The sequence below is a fragment of the Salmo trutta genome, chromosome 22 (assembly GCF_901001165.1).
Source record: "Salmo trutta chromosome 22, fSalTru1.1, whole genome shotgun sequence".
NCBI classification, from domain to species: domain Eukaryota; kingdom Metazoa; phylum Chordata; class Actinopteri; order Salmoniformes; family Salmonidae; genus Salmo; species Salmo trutta.
Window position 1 is genome coordinate 13926928 of NC_042978.1, and position 14741 is coordinate 13941668.

At 43.4% G+C, this 14741-nt stretch overlaps 1 protein-coding gene across 6 annotated transcripts; it reads right to left on the reverse strand.

The window, feature by feature from the left end:
• Positions 1-227: 227 nt before the first annotated feature.
• On the reverse strand, positions 228-14627 carry LOC115158146 (caytaxin). Of its 6 annotated transcripts, XM_029706735.1 has the most exons (14): positions 14548-14627; positions 13348-14379; positions 11241-11340; positions 9092-9150; positions 8610-8861; positions 6628-6801; positions 6290-6392; positions 5891-6022; positions 5517-5603; positions 5040-5138; positions 4679-4714; positions 4467-4529; positions 3000-3069; positions 228-2442 (listed from the first exon to the last, which is right to left on the reverse strand). In XM_029706735.1, the coding sequence occupies exons 3-13, from the start codon at positions 11315-11317 to the stop codon at positions 3036-3038; spliced, it is 1116 nt and encodes a 371-aa protein (XP_029562595.1). In that variant the 5' UTR covers positions 11318-11340; positions 13348-14379; positions 14548-14627; the 3' UTR covers positions 228-2442; positions 3000-3035. The 6 variants fall into 6 exon arrangements, with proteins under 6 accessions (XP_029562595.1, XP_029562594.1, XP_029562598.1 ...); XM_029706734.1 differs by having other exon boundaries at positions 13348-14585; XM_029706738.1 differs by lacking the exons at positions 13348-14379; positions 14548-14627 and adding an exon at positions 9500-9576 and having other exon boundaries at positions 11241-11327.
• Between the last annotated feature and the right edge of the window lie 114 nt (positions 14628-14741).

Consider the following 14741-nt stretch of genomic DNA (forward strand, 5'->3'; position numbering starts at 1 on the left):
AGTCAACTCAGTGAACACCTGGACACCCTTACTTCTATGGTAAGGCAAATGTCCTGTCCCTTTCTCAACCAATCAGGTTTGATTCAAGTGAAAGCTTGAATCTATCTGTACATTCTGAATGTCTGAAAGATATAAATGTATTTCTGAATGACTGAATGATATATCTTGGATTAATTGACAGCAATGGGTAAATTTAGAAATGGAAAAATACAGGCCTCAGAGAGAGATTGTTGGGTGGAACAGTTTATTTATTTGTATTTACATGGAAGAATGTACATCACAATCTAAAGGACATCCAAACTACATAGCTACATATCCCAACCCCATTTTAAGCTTTGCACTTTTGAAAAATAAGCTACATACAGTATTCCAGCTAACAAATTGCCCACTGATCTCTTCCAAATCTTCCAGTGTAATAACATATTGTGCTTTTAAAGACTGAAAATATGATTGAAAGACATTTTTGGACGCTCAGTGGTTGCTTTCCATGTAGAACCTTTTACCAAAACAAAATACACTAGTGTCAACAAAATCAGTTTACTAGCAATTTGGGACAAAATCCCAGTAGTCAATTTAGAATTGTACATTCCATATCATAGTTTTCTGTGTAGAATTTGGTGAAAAGAAGGAGAGGCACTCAGAAGAGCTGACATCCTTTAGAAAACAGCACTCTCTCTCCAGCAGCTTTGGGAGACTGCAGAAGAACTCCTGCAATTCTGTGCCACGTTTAAGCCTACCTTTTGACGGGATAGGTATTTCTCTACCAGAAATCAAAGGCAAATGAATCTGTCCAATGTTCTAACGCAACACTCCAATTATGTGTATACAAATGTTTGGAAGCCATTTTCTTACTTTGTCCATTGAATATCAATCACCTCTAGTCCCATCGCCATCCACAAACCTGTCCACAGAAAATGACTTCTGTTATGTTTTAGATTTATCAAGGTATCATTTGAAGTTGGATGGCACTTCAGAAAGAGACATTTTTGATGATCATACTTGTCTAGACGGGTTGACATACAAATACAATGCATGATATTGATTGTACTACAGTATACTTGTACAAAAATTAGAAGAGCACACAAAAATCCATCTTGAGTTACATATTAGGAAGGCAACCTGTCCCCAAATATACACATATAGATGTTATGCTCACAATTTAATGACAATCAAATTCTATAGTGCAAAACAACACTTAAAATACATGTATGTATGTAATTCTTACAAAAATAAAAACTCTTAACACTTCCTCCCCTCTACCACCCGGTAGGTAAGTATCCAATAGAAGATTGACCATTAGGCGACTGGTCCATAATCCAATAGGACATCTGAAGGTACATTACATGCTGACAACATGTTGGCATGCTTTGACTGCACCCACAACACAGCATGATACAGAAATGATACCATTAAGTCACAACATCAATGACTGAAAAAATGAAATGAAATGCAGTCCTCGTGACATTACAGTCAAACCAGCACATGTCTTGTTCTTACTTTCAGTGGGCCCCCATATTCATGTACAGACAAGAATCCTGAGGCACATCAGAATGTAAGGTACATGGGTTGGTAAGTTGGGCACTGAATGATCCCCGGACCAATCTGGGTATATGAAACACGATGACAGACAAATTATTAATGCAACACAGTTGATTAAAAATAAAGCCTGTACTCGGACAAATTGAGGCCAAAATGAAGCAAAGGTGAAGGCATCCGATGTCTCGCAAAGCATTCCAGTCTACATCTAAATGTTCAAGGGCTAGCATAGCGCTAATGGGTGAAATGATGCCACAGCACACCAATGCTGAGCACTAAGGGGCATTGCCTGACTCTCTGTTCCTCCTCCCCTCTTCTTCTCTAAGGCATATCTTCCTCTCAGAAACTAGGCCTGGCAGAGACCTCAGTGCAGCTCCTAGGACACACCATCCAACACGGTCTGTATACAGTAGTTAATACATACTCAAGTCTAGTCTACCATTGTCCCTGCAAGAGCCTCCAACACAAAACTGTAAAAGGTCTGGTTACCTGCCTGCCACTGACACCTCACACCATTTATGTCCGGTGGAACATTTTCTACAATATTCATGTTAGTTTTTCTTACATCTTGACTTAGGCAAAAGTGTCATCTATATTTGAAATGGATACAAAACTCATGGTGGTGACTGGGTGCTGCATTTAAAAGTAACTACTTTCAGCGGTCGTAAAATGATGTAACATGGAGTTGTACAGTCCCCAGAACAGACAATTCCTTGGAATGTCCTGATGGAATCAGTTGGCAACCTAAGAACCGCTGAGGAGTGTGTGCGTGTGTTGAGGAGTTTAATATCTTGATGGAAAAATCTTCAGCTTGATATTTATAGATTAGGAAGTATTCTTAGACTGGTTGGACTTCATGTTTCTTCTTATAAACACAGTTTTCATGCTCCAAACTTCTTTCAACAACTGCACAGATGATAGAAGACACCGTCATTAAGAAGTAGGGTAATGATATAAAAACCTGCACAAGAATACACTTTTCAAAACAGCAGACCAGGTTCACAGAGCAGTTCATTTAATACAGCTGACCTTATTGTAAAATGAGTGAGGCTGTGACATGCCTGACCTCTTGACCCCTGAAAGTCCCTTGATGACACAGTAAGACACACACACATTCCTGACACGCTCACCCATTAGGCCTGGCTGGCTGCACTTGACCGGGCATTCCTCTACAATAGCACTGAGGACTGGCTGGTTCTGATTCTTAAATGGCTGAGCAGGTGGACATTACGTAACAGTAGACGTTCAAATGGTGCTGGCGGGTTTCAACATCTGTTTAAGTGGTTAAATGGCCTGACCACAGAATGATATCTTAGAACTCATTTAATAGGATCTCTATGGGCCTGACTCCTGCCACAGGCTGCAAGTGGATACCGTATGATCAAATGTACATTGTTATTTATGAGTGCAGTGTCCCCTTGTAGTCAGTGTGAGAAGAGCATTAGTGTTGTGTCCTTCCTTACCATGGTATGATATGAATAAAGAGGAGCAGGTCCCTTTCAGATTCCTTGCCCTGTGATCATTGACTTGGGCCTGCAAATGACATGAGTATGAATAAATAAATGTCTCTGTGACTTTGTTTCCTGCTATACTGCTGTTGAGAGGTAATAGTGCTTGACCATGGCCATGTTGACTGCTGCTTGGTCTATACCAGGTACACTACATTACCAAAAGTATGTGGACACCTGCTCGTCGAAAGTCTCATTCCAAAATCATGGGCATTCATATGGTGTTGGTCCTCCCTTTTCTGCTATAACAGCCTCCACTCTTCTGGGAAAGCTTTCCACTAGATGTTGGAACATTGCTGAGGGGACTTCCATTTAGCCACAAGCGCATTAGTGAGGTCGGGCACTGACGTTGGGCGATTAGGCTGGGCTCGCAGTCAGTGTTCCAATTCATCCCAAAGGTGTTCAATGGGGTTGAGGTTAGGGCTCTGGGCAGGCCAGTCAAGTTCTTCCACACAATCTCGACAAACAATTTCTGTATGGATCTCGCTTTGTGCACGGGGGCTTTTTGTCATACTTAAACAGGAAAGGGCCTTCCCCAAACTGTTGCCACAAAGTTGGAAGCACAGAATCGTCTAGAATGTCATTGTATGCTGTAGCATTAAGATTTCCCTTCACTGGAACTAAGGGCCCTAGCACGAACCATGAAAAACAACCCCAGACCATTATTCTTCCCCCTCCAAACTTTACAGTTGGCACTATGCCTCCGTGCAGGTAGCTTTCGTCTGTCGGACTGCCAGATGGTGAAGCGTGATTCATCACTCCAGAGAACGTGTTTCCACTGCTCCAGAGTCCAATGGCGGCGAGCTTTATACCACTCCAGCAGACGCTTGGCATTGCACATGGTGCTCTTAGGCTAGTGTGCACCTGCTCGGTCATGGAAACCCATTTCATGAAGCACCCGACAAACAGTTACTGTGCTGACGTTGCTTCCAGAGGCAGTTCGGAACTCGGTAGTGAGTGTTGCAAACGAGGACAGATGATTTTTACACGCTACACGCTTCAGCACTCGCCGTTCCCATTCTGTGAGCTTGTGTGGCCTACTACTTCACGGCTGAGCCGTTGTTGCTCCTAGACGTTTCCCCTTCACAATAACAGCACGTAGTTGAACGGGGCAGCTCTAGCAGGGCAGAAATTTGATGAACTGACTTGTTGGAAAGGTGTCGTCCCATGACAGTGCCACGTTGAAAGTCACTGAGCTCTTCGGTAAGGCCATTCTACTGCCAATGTTTGTCTATGGGGATTGCATGGCTGTGTGCTTGATTTTATACACCTGTCAGCAACACCTGTAGCCAAATCCACTCATTTGAAGGGGTGTCCACATACTTTTGTATATATAGTGTATCTCCAACCCTGGTCCTGGAGAGCTTTAAGATATCCGGCTATCACACACAGGCCGTTATAGTGTAACTGTCTACTCCCTACCTCTCTGCCTTGGCTGAAGAAGATGCGTGTGGGTTTGGCTGCTCCTGCTGTTCCTGCTCCATCCTGTACAGGCAGAGGGAGACAACACTTGTATAAAAGCTTGATGAATTAATTGACTGAGGATACAGCATGGATCACCCCTGATTGAGTATGAGCATGGCATGTATGCCTGGTTAATTCGATCTAAAAATAAAGATGTAAATGTGTTTTACCTTTCTTTCCGAGCTTTGATCCTCTCCTCCTCAAATCTGTAAAAAGAAAAGATTAAGATCCCTTTTCTGATCCAAGTCCTTTTCCAAGAGTGTAATACATATACTATCTTACATGTATTTTTTTGGCTGACAAACAAAATTAACATAAATTTCCATTTGAAAACTTTTTGATATTCAAATGTGTTCTATGATTTATTTACTGCCTCACAGTCTCTGCCAGGCATCCATGTCTATTCACGGAGGGGGAAATTATTAGCTTGCAAGTTTACATAATTTATTAGTCTGCAAATCACTGCAAGTCAGTGAATGATGGTGGGAGTCTTCAGTTTAGTTACTCCCCATAGTGGTTGATGATACTTACTGCACCACACACTCAGGGACCTGCACATGTTCCATGGGGACTATCTCTGCCAGCTCATCCAGACTATGCACATACTGGATCTTATTCATAAACTTCACACTGCAAATAACAACAGGATAAAAACAACAACCAGTTATATTGGTGTTATGTGGACAAATATTAGTTATCCGTCACAGTGGTGATATGTAGCATAACTGTATTATAAAAAAACTTTATCATTTCAGCCAGAAGTTTTGAAAGTGCTGCTAATGAGCCACAAGTGGTCCCCGTTTTGTGTGTACTACGTCATCAAATTGTGTACTACATCATCCATTTCGTATGATATGTTACGTCATGCACAATATAAATATAAAATATATTTTTTTTAAATTGCGATTCATATATGTTACGAATCCAATTCATACTATATGTTACAAATGTGTTATGTTTTAGATCCTGGAGTAGCACTTTAACATGATGTTGTTGTTCTGTGGTCACCTGATAAAAGGCCTAGATATGGCCAGCACAGTGCGGATGAACCAGGTGGGGTGGGCGATGACCAGAGACTTCAGGTTCTTCCTCAGCCTTCAGGGACAACAGAAATAAATAGTTGAAATAAGGCAATACATACATACATACATACATTCATCTCCTAGTGCTGGAAGACTCTATCAAGCAGCCTACTGTAGTATGAGTCAATCCTCACTTCCCATTGACTGCCAGTAGCAGTGACAAGCTCAATTACTCCCCATTAGTTTCTCCTGAGAGTAAGTCAACATTTGCGTTATGCACATCCATCCTATGCTGACAGTATGAATGATTGCATTCTCCATGCTGTCATGCAGTTTTGTATACGATATAAATAGTCTTACCTCCTATCAATCATCTGATAGCATTTCTTCAGCCATCCTATGCCCGGCATCTTGCCCCGTGGTGTGGCTCCATTCATGTAGATGATCAAATAGTCCTCAGCAACCAGCATTTCTAGACTGCTGACCACATACCTGAGATGGCAATGAGGAAGGGCAAAATATGGAGGTTTATTTTCTTCCTGTCGTGGCAAGCACTAAAGAAATCTCGAGTTCCCATTTTCTGGCCGCATAAATCTTCACTACAAAATGATTGCATGATGTATGACATGATCTCTCTGATTTCAATGATATTATACCAGGCGTGATGACCAAGTTCTAAATATCACTCTGTGGTAGTTGGGCATTTGTGCCTCTTGCCATAAATCAGTATCTCTGCAATTTGTAAATCCAGTTACTCACAGGAAGAGGTTCTCCATGATGTAGTGGTAATCTGCACAGCTGCTGTCGGGCAGGTAGCAGGCTGAGAACACTATGATGGCATTCAGACCCTCACCATAGTAACCTGCAGAGGGAGAGAAGAGCGACAGTTGACATGGCCTGTAAGTTCATCCCGTTGGTGTCGATTACCTGGATGCAGAACAATCAATATACAGACATATACCGACGTAAACTCAGTTTGAGATTGAATGGGCACCATGTTGGCACCAAAAGTTCCAGGACAATTCAATTCTAATTAGTTGAACTATGTATAGAGTGTATCTATGGCTCTGGTTGGATGCTGTTGGTTGGATACTGACCCCCATGGGTGATGACGCGGAGGTATGGCCTGATGATCTGCATGTCGATGCGGTGCTCCTGCTCCCCAATGATCACCGTCCTCCACAGGCGCCCGTTACCCCCCGTCCCATCAGCACCATCCTCCTCTTCTCCGTCACCAGGCCCCGCTTTGGCGTTGGCCACTGGCGTGTCATCTGGATGTACATAGTGAAAAGTTTGAAGGTGTTTATGCTATAATGCGAAGTGGGACTTAAACAAATGTATTTATATTAGTGAGACATAATGGATTTGTTTTATGCCATCCACTTTTGTCTCTTCAGTATCTTAGCTGCTGTTCTGTTTAGCTGTAGTCTGATAGCATAGACTTTACTACGCAGCTATTTACACTGAACAAAAATATAAACGCAGAAACAATTTAAAAGATTTTACTGAGTCACAGTTCATATCAGAAAATCAGTCAATTGAAATAAATTCATTAGGCCCTAATCTATGGATTTCACATGACTGGAAATATAGATATCCATCTGTTGGTCACAGAGACTGTACCTTATAAAAAAGTAGGGACGTGTATCTGGTGTGTCAGTATCAGGTGTGACTACCATTTGCCTCATGCAGTGCGACATCTCTTTCACATAGAGTTCATCAAACTGTGGAATGTTGTCCCACTCCTGTTCAATGGCTGTGTGAAGTTGCTGGATATTGGCGGGTACTGGAACACGCTGTTGTACACGTCCATCCAGAGCATCCCAAACATGCTCAATGGGTGGCAATTCTAGTGAGTATGCAGGCCAAGGAAGAACTGGGACATTTTCAGCTTCCAGGAATTGTATACAGGTCCTTGCGACATGGGGGCATACATTATCACGCTGAAACATGAGGTGATGGCGGACAGATGAATGGCACGAAAATGGGCCTCAGGATCTTGTCACAGTATCTCTGTGCATTCAAATTGCCATCGATAAAATGCAATTGTGTTTGTTGTCAGTAGCTTATTCCTGCCCATACCATAACCCCATCGCCACCATGGGGCACTCTGTTTACAACGTTGACATTAGCAAACTGCTCGCCCACACAACGCCATACACACTGTCTGCCATCTGCCTGGTACAGTTGAAACCGGGATTCATCCGTGAAGAGCACACTTCTCCAATTTGCCAGTGGCCATCGAAAGTGAGCATTTGGCCACTGAAGTCGGTTACGACGCCAAACTGCAGTCAGGTCAAGACCCTGATGAGGATGACGAGCACACAGGTGAGCTTACCTGAGACGGTTTCTAACAGTTTGTGCAAACCCACAGGTTCATCAGCTGTTCAGGTGGCTGGTCTCAGATGATCCTGCAGGTAAAAAAGCCGGGTGTGAAGGTCCTGGGCTGGCGTGGTTACACGTGGTCTGTGGGTTGTGAGGCCGGTTGGACGTACTGCCAAATTCTCTAAAACAACGTTGGAGGTGGCTTATAGTAGAGAAATTAACAATAAATTATCTGGCAACAGCTCTGGTGAACATTCCTGCAGTCAGTATGCCAATTACACACCCTCAAAACTTGAGACATCTGTGGAGTTGTGTTGTGTGACAAAACTGCACATTTTAGAGTGGCCTTTTATTGGCCCCAGCACAAGGTGCACCTGTGTAGTGATCATGCTGTTTAATCCGCTTCTTGATATGCCACACCTGTCAGGTGGATGGATTATCTTGTCAAAGGAAAAATGCTCATTAACAGCGATGTAAACAAATTTGTGCACAACATTTAAAAAAAAAAAAGCTTTTTGTGTGAATAGAACATTCCTGGGATCTTTTATTTCAGCTCATGAAACATGTGACCAACACTTTACACATTGCGTTTATATTTTTGTTCAATATATCCAGCCTGAGTGGGTGCCAGACCGTGTCTGCGCTAGCTACATCTTGCCAAACAACAAGTTGTCTAAAGCACACAGACTGGCACGCAGGCTACCAGGCTGGCACCAGGGCTTCCATTATTCCACGCCGCATGAGCTCTACCTACCTTCCCACTCCAGCTCGTTGCCGTTGGTGATGAACTCCAGGGAGTCGTTGTCGTCGGGGGTCTCGATGTCGTCCACATTGATGTCCAGGTCGTCGGGTGTATCCAAGAAGTCGTCAGACAGCAGGGAACCCTCGCTGTGGTCCAGGGACAGGTTCATGTCCGGGGCCACTAATGTACGCCGCTTACGATGGGTGGACCCTCCTCCACTTCCGCCTCCTCCAACTGCATTAACATTCAGAGAGTTGGGGGGAGCTGTGACAGAGCAGGTGAGACTTATTAGCTGCTAATAGTGTACCCACATGACATCCAGTTGAATTCACAGGTGCAGGGTCCAGGAAGTAGCATGTGAGATGAGGCTCATTGCTAGAAAGTAATATATTAAGCTAAAGTGACTTATAGTATATCAACTGAGTTAACTTTACCAACACCAAAAACATCTATCAAATGCCAGACAGGTGAGGTGTTATTTCAATTATACTTACAGGCTCGGTCATTGGTGAGACCACAGGAAGACTCCATGTCACCGTCCTCAGGAAGTGGTCTGAAAATCAACACAGAGAGCCCATCATTCTGTCAGGGCCACAGCCACACACAATAGCACGACATGAGCAAACACTAAAGCCAGCCAGCCTGACTCAAATAAACCAAACCACAAATAGTCCTGGAAGCACACTAGTACATCACCACATCATGGCAGCTGGTGCAAAATTAACACATGCCAGCGATCATGTCAGTGGGGTTGTCAGTGATCTGGCTCAGCACCACAAAGGAAGCACAGAGAGAGGAGGCTGGGTGGTAATTAGCATCTCCCCAGGGAGCTCTTTAGATTATAGACCTGCCACGGTGTGCGATGTGGGGAGGGAGGTAGAGGCGGAGGTATGTCAACAAACCTTATTCACTGTACAGGGGAGGCAGACACACCGTTAGGTTACCCCTTAACACGTGGTGTAATTTCCCTTGTCACTTCCTGTAACGTGAAACAAGGAGGACATGGAGGAGGTGGAGAATGAAGGGTATAATACAGGGGGGAAATGTCAACAACAACCAAATACCAAGAGGCACTGGGGAAATATAAAGTATTCATCTCCACTGTGCTCCACTGCTGCGTAATACTAAACCATCCTTTCAACCTAACATCCCAGGGAGGACAGAGAGTCTATAACAGTGTTGCCAAATCAACATGACTGGCAATAACAAATGACAAGGGCATCCGTTCCACTGCATGGTGTCCGATCTCGCATCCCTGAGGCGTCCCACTGCTATAACCACTGGCAAGCTTCCATTGTTCAAATAACCAGTTTCCTACAATAATGACACCATGAAGAAGAAATGAAATAGGAATTATGTCTAACAAAGGGTATGATAATCCAAAATGTCAAGCAGTCAGGCCATATTCTTCTCCTATATGATGATGAGGGCTAAGATATCAAATCATAAGAGCTCCTGCTTACCTTATCAAAAATTAGGATGGATTCAAAGACGGTCCAGGCAACTATTTGATTTTACAGCACAGGATCCTAGAATATTATGCATGCCCTTTTCTCAGTCGATCATAGGGAGCCTCAGGCACATCATCATTCAGAGCCTAGTGATACATATACTTATTTTCTCTTCCTCCTTTTCCTTAAAGCTGATCTGCCACCATTTTCCTGGTGATGCTGTGTTGTTGACAGGTTGCTGCGTCACATGACGTTACCCACTACCATTTAAGGAGAGAGCTGCACCTGCTCCCTGCCTCCGCTCCCTCAGATGGAGAGAGACAGGAGGATGCTCCTTGCTGTCAGAATGCTCTCTCTTCGCCTTTCTTTTTCACACTCCTTTAATCTCCTACGGAGCAATTATCTGATCTCCCTGCGTCTCGCAATGACAATAAAGGGGAATGTCATGCTTAAATCCAGTCCTCTTTGGAATTCTTCAGTGCTTGGAGGACAATTATACTTTTTGTTTAAATTCTGTATAGATCCAGTGTTTGTGAATGTTTACGGCACATATTACTGTCATGTGGCTATTGCAATCAACGTCAGAGGTTGATTTCACTAGATGGGGTATCTGCTAGGTATTCCAGGCTATAATTGCACCAGCTGCACGGGGTTAGCTCACTGGGAAATCCTCAAGCAAATTAAACTGGAGCAGATTATAGTCCAACAACAAACATCACTGCGTGCATGAGGTATTGTCATCTACCAGTTGTGATAAAAAAAAACACACAGAGTAACATTCTAAAGTGTATTACTGTGTGATTATTCTTGCAAGTACAATGTAACAAATAGCCTTCCATGTAGCTCAGTTGGTAGAGCATGGTGTTTGCAACGCATGGTGTTTGCAACGCCAGGGTTGTGGGTTCGATTCCCACGGGGGGCCAGCACAGGAAAAAAAAAATGTATGAAATGAAATGTATGCATTCACTACTGTAAGTCGCTCTGGATAAGAGCGTCTGCTAAATGACTAAAATGTTAAAAAAATGTAGTGTAACCTTTGTTGTTACACTGTAGGCTGTATAGAGTGTACTTACTGATGAATTACTGCTGTCAGTATAATGTTATGGTGAGTTATTACAATCCTTTTTTACACAGTATTGGACTCTGCAGGACTGAAGGACCCTTTAAAGTAAAGCATCAGTCTGACACCCACCTGGGGAAGTCTTCATCCTGCCACTCATCTTTACATTCCATGTTATCCATTCGTAGTGTCGCCTCTGTGGTGCCCATCCCATGGAAGGGAGGGGAGGAGCCTGGGGCACACAGACATAGACAGACCATACATAATTAACCAACCAACAATAATCAATCCCAGATGGGGTGAGTTCCTTCCTGTTACAATGGAGCGCTTTGAGCATTGGAAATGATATGTAGATCCAATTTATCCCTATCACCATTGGCATAATCAAATCATAGCCTCTGGATATAAGCGGGCTTAAACCAAATCAATCCCATCCTCAGGTATGAAGCTCAAATGGCAATAAGCCCATGTCTTGTGGAACACAGAGAATTCCTCCGTTATAACACAGAGAATGCATTTATACAAGAGGAACAATGGTACGGTTAGTATTTTATTTTATTCATTAGTATTTATCATTTCATTTGAGAAACTGAATCCAGGTCACGAGGTGTTTATCCCCCTGTGTAGCATGTGAGGAGCAGGTGACTGAGGTCCCCTCGCTGCTTCCCTCAAAGTCAGTCACAATGAAGGAATTTCCTAGGTGGAATCCAAGAGGCCAGGAGAAATCAACTCTTAATCCCTCCTCATCAGCTACTAATCCTCAGCGCAGGTGCCACCTTTTTGATGTGTTCAGGTTTATCCTGTCTGACACAAGTTTAAAGAGACAGTTGTACAGCCTATTAATACTGGCTCCAGATATCTCAAGCTGGGTTGACATCATGTTAGTCAGTGCACCGCACTGTAATCACTCACAGTCTGTTTTTTGAGGGAAATGTGTAAGTGTGACTTGGGTTTCAGTTTCAGTTACCATCATCGGCTGTGTTTAATAAGAAAGAGACACTAATATTATTAAAAGTCAGATACAACCTCAGTATAAAATATACAGTGTATGGATCACTGCATGGGACTGATTGTGTTTAATTGACCTAAATTACTCCTCTCTTTGTACCTCTTCACTCATGTGGAAAATCAACAGAGCCTGACTGAGGTGTACTGAGTGGCTTATGTTCCCAAGGTCAGCTGTGGAAATAATTATAAAAACAGATACACTCAGGTAGGGCTCCGAAAGTACATTACCTGTCTGTGGGTGTGGGTAAGTGGCAATACTAACTCTGAGAATTCACCCAACATAAACACAGTAAAATAAATAAGGAGATCAGAACATGATTTGCAAGGCAATGTCCTACACACATCAAAATGTTCACATGATTGTTTCCATCAGGTTGTTGCCCGGCAATACTGTAAGATGCATTGTAAGATGTGTTTTGTAAGGTCAACCTCTATACAGAATGTATACTGTACAGCTACATCACATCCCCTCCCAGAGGGTGTAAAGCAGTGTACTGTATCCCAAAGGGCAAAGCAGCATACTATAAGACCCCAGCCCTAACCCACAAGAGAAGCTGCTTGTATTCCATGTCACTTCGATTGAGCATGCAACTGTGAGCCTCATTGTGTGACCAGAATAATTTGCATACCATACACCCAATAAACGCATAAACCCAACTGTCTGTGCCTAGTGAAGTGATACAGTATCCAAACTATAATTTGTCAAATGAAGAGAGGGCTGGCATGTTATGAATATGTAGGGATGAAGAAAAACCCACCAGCATGAGAGGTAATGAAAGTAATCAATTGCCTGCATCTTTCATTTTCCAAACACTATGGATTGTTTTGCATCCTATGTGGATCCTAACACTTTAAGTTAATACATTGACAATCCAATGACAGTACTACATTTCTGGAGAGCATACCAATGAAGGCTATATCTGTAGGCAGGAAGGTAGTCAGTATGCTGCCAGGCATTGGAGTAAATTATGAAGAATAATAGTAGTGTGGGAGAACTCGACTGTTAGACTTGAATCACATCATGCCTGGAAAATGCAAGAGCTGAATACAATGGAAATCAACAGTCTTTCTTTATCCTCTAATCCTATAGATTCATATCTTATATAAGAGTTAACATATTCACGAGTTACTATACATTTACTACACACACACACACACACACACACACACACACACACACTGTATGAGGAGTGTAATAAAGAGTAGAGGAAGAATGCAAAGGCGTACTCACATGGGCAGTAAAAGATCCCTTGAATCACTGCTGTCCGTCCCTCCTTTTGCGTCCTCCCTCCTTATTCACTGATGTAGAGATTGGACAGCTAGGAATTGAAATCCTTCAGACCAGGGTCAATGCATGGGTCTAGTGAGTTGCCCCCCTCGTCATCCCGTGTCAGGCAGCAGCAGCAGGTGTCTGAAGACAGGGGGCAGCTTTGTTCCCTAACCCCCCGTCCCCCCCCGTCCCTCCACTTCTGTTGGGGAAGGGGAGTGTGAAAGAGACTGGCCCTGAAGACTGAAGTGACAGGCTCCTTTAGAGCTCCACCCTACCCTTTTAATTTGAAGGAATCAGTGCTGTTATCATGATGACTGTTTCTGGTTGTCTATTCTGCCCATGTATTTCTGTCTAGACTCTAAATCTGTTTATGAGAATCTCTCATCTCTCCATCCCATAATAGCTTGTCCATCAGCGCCAATTCCTCTTCAGTAGTTATACTGTACTTTCCTCTCTGCTCATGTTGGTTTAATCCAGTCCATGCTGGGATAACCATCCTGTTCATATCTGCCTGTTTATACTAAAAACACCACCTACATATCAAGTCTCCCTTTGTGTTTTTACTCCATGAACTGCTGTGAATGGTCCTCTATGCCCACTGTTTCCTGGCAACAGCATCTCTCTCTCTCTCCACACGCAACACATCACCACCCCACCCCCTACACAGACACTAACTTATTCAGCCTCCCTTGCTCACTTCAGTTCTCCACCAATCATATCCCCCTTTCATCCACACATTTCTCACCCGCCTGCTTATGCTCCACCCATTCCTGTCCTCCTTTCTCCAGTCTCCCCTTTTCCTGCCCAGCTGCAGGAGTGGACTTCCCCTCTATCGAGCAATCTGGCCTAGACAGCAGTGGCGGTGGCAGCCGGCCTTGCAATGCCAGTGGGACACACCAGAAGGCGTATATGTGGCACTTGTCTGACCCATAATACACGCTTCATTTGCCACTAGCTTCATTTTCCACTAGTACGGATGCGTCGGGATGGACTCTGCACAGCGGGAAAAGATTTTAAACAGAATATAAATGTTCAGTAGGCTATACCTAGGCTTATATGGATTTGAATTTAAATGGATACTTTGTAGCTATCGTTTCAAACGACGAAATATCAATTGTGTCAGCACCTCTAGAGTTAAATCAATAGATGTCTATAACTAACCCAAGATAGTTCATCTCTCTCGTTTACAGTGTGAGCAAATGAAGCATAGTGGGCAGAACAAGCAAAGAGGTGGGCAGAGCCAAGCACGAGCTAGCTAGCATATATTTTCATATTTCCGGTAGGGAACGCCTACTCTTTAGTGCGCGTGTGCACAAACTCATTCAACCTTGCGTTCATTCTAAACAACGCGACTT

What these genes read in the sequence shown, in the direction of transcription:
- LOC115158146 (XM_029706735.1), bottom strand. Translation starts at nt 11,317, where the DNA reads ATGGGCACCACAGAGGCGACACTACGAATGGATAACATGGAATGTAAA. An exon ending in TCTCACCAATGACCGAGCCT is followed by an intron (nt 8,862 to 9,091) that starts GTAAGTATAATT and finishes GCTCTGTCACAG; the next exon opens with CTCCCCCCAACTCTCTGAAT. An exon ending in CAACGAGCTGGAGTGGGAAG is followed by an intron (nt 6,802 to 8,609) that starts GTAGGTAGAGCT and finishes ATGTACATCCAG; the next exon opens with ATGACACGCCAGTGGCCAAC.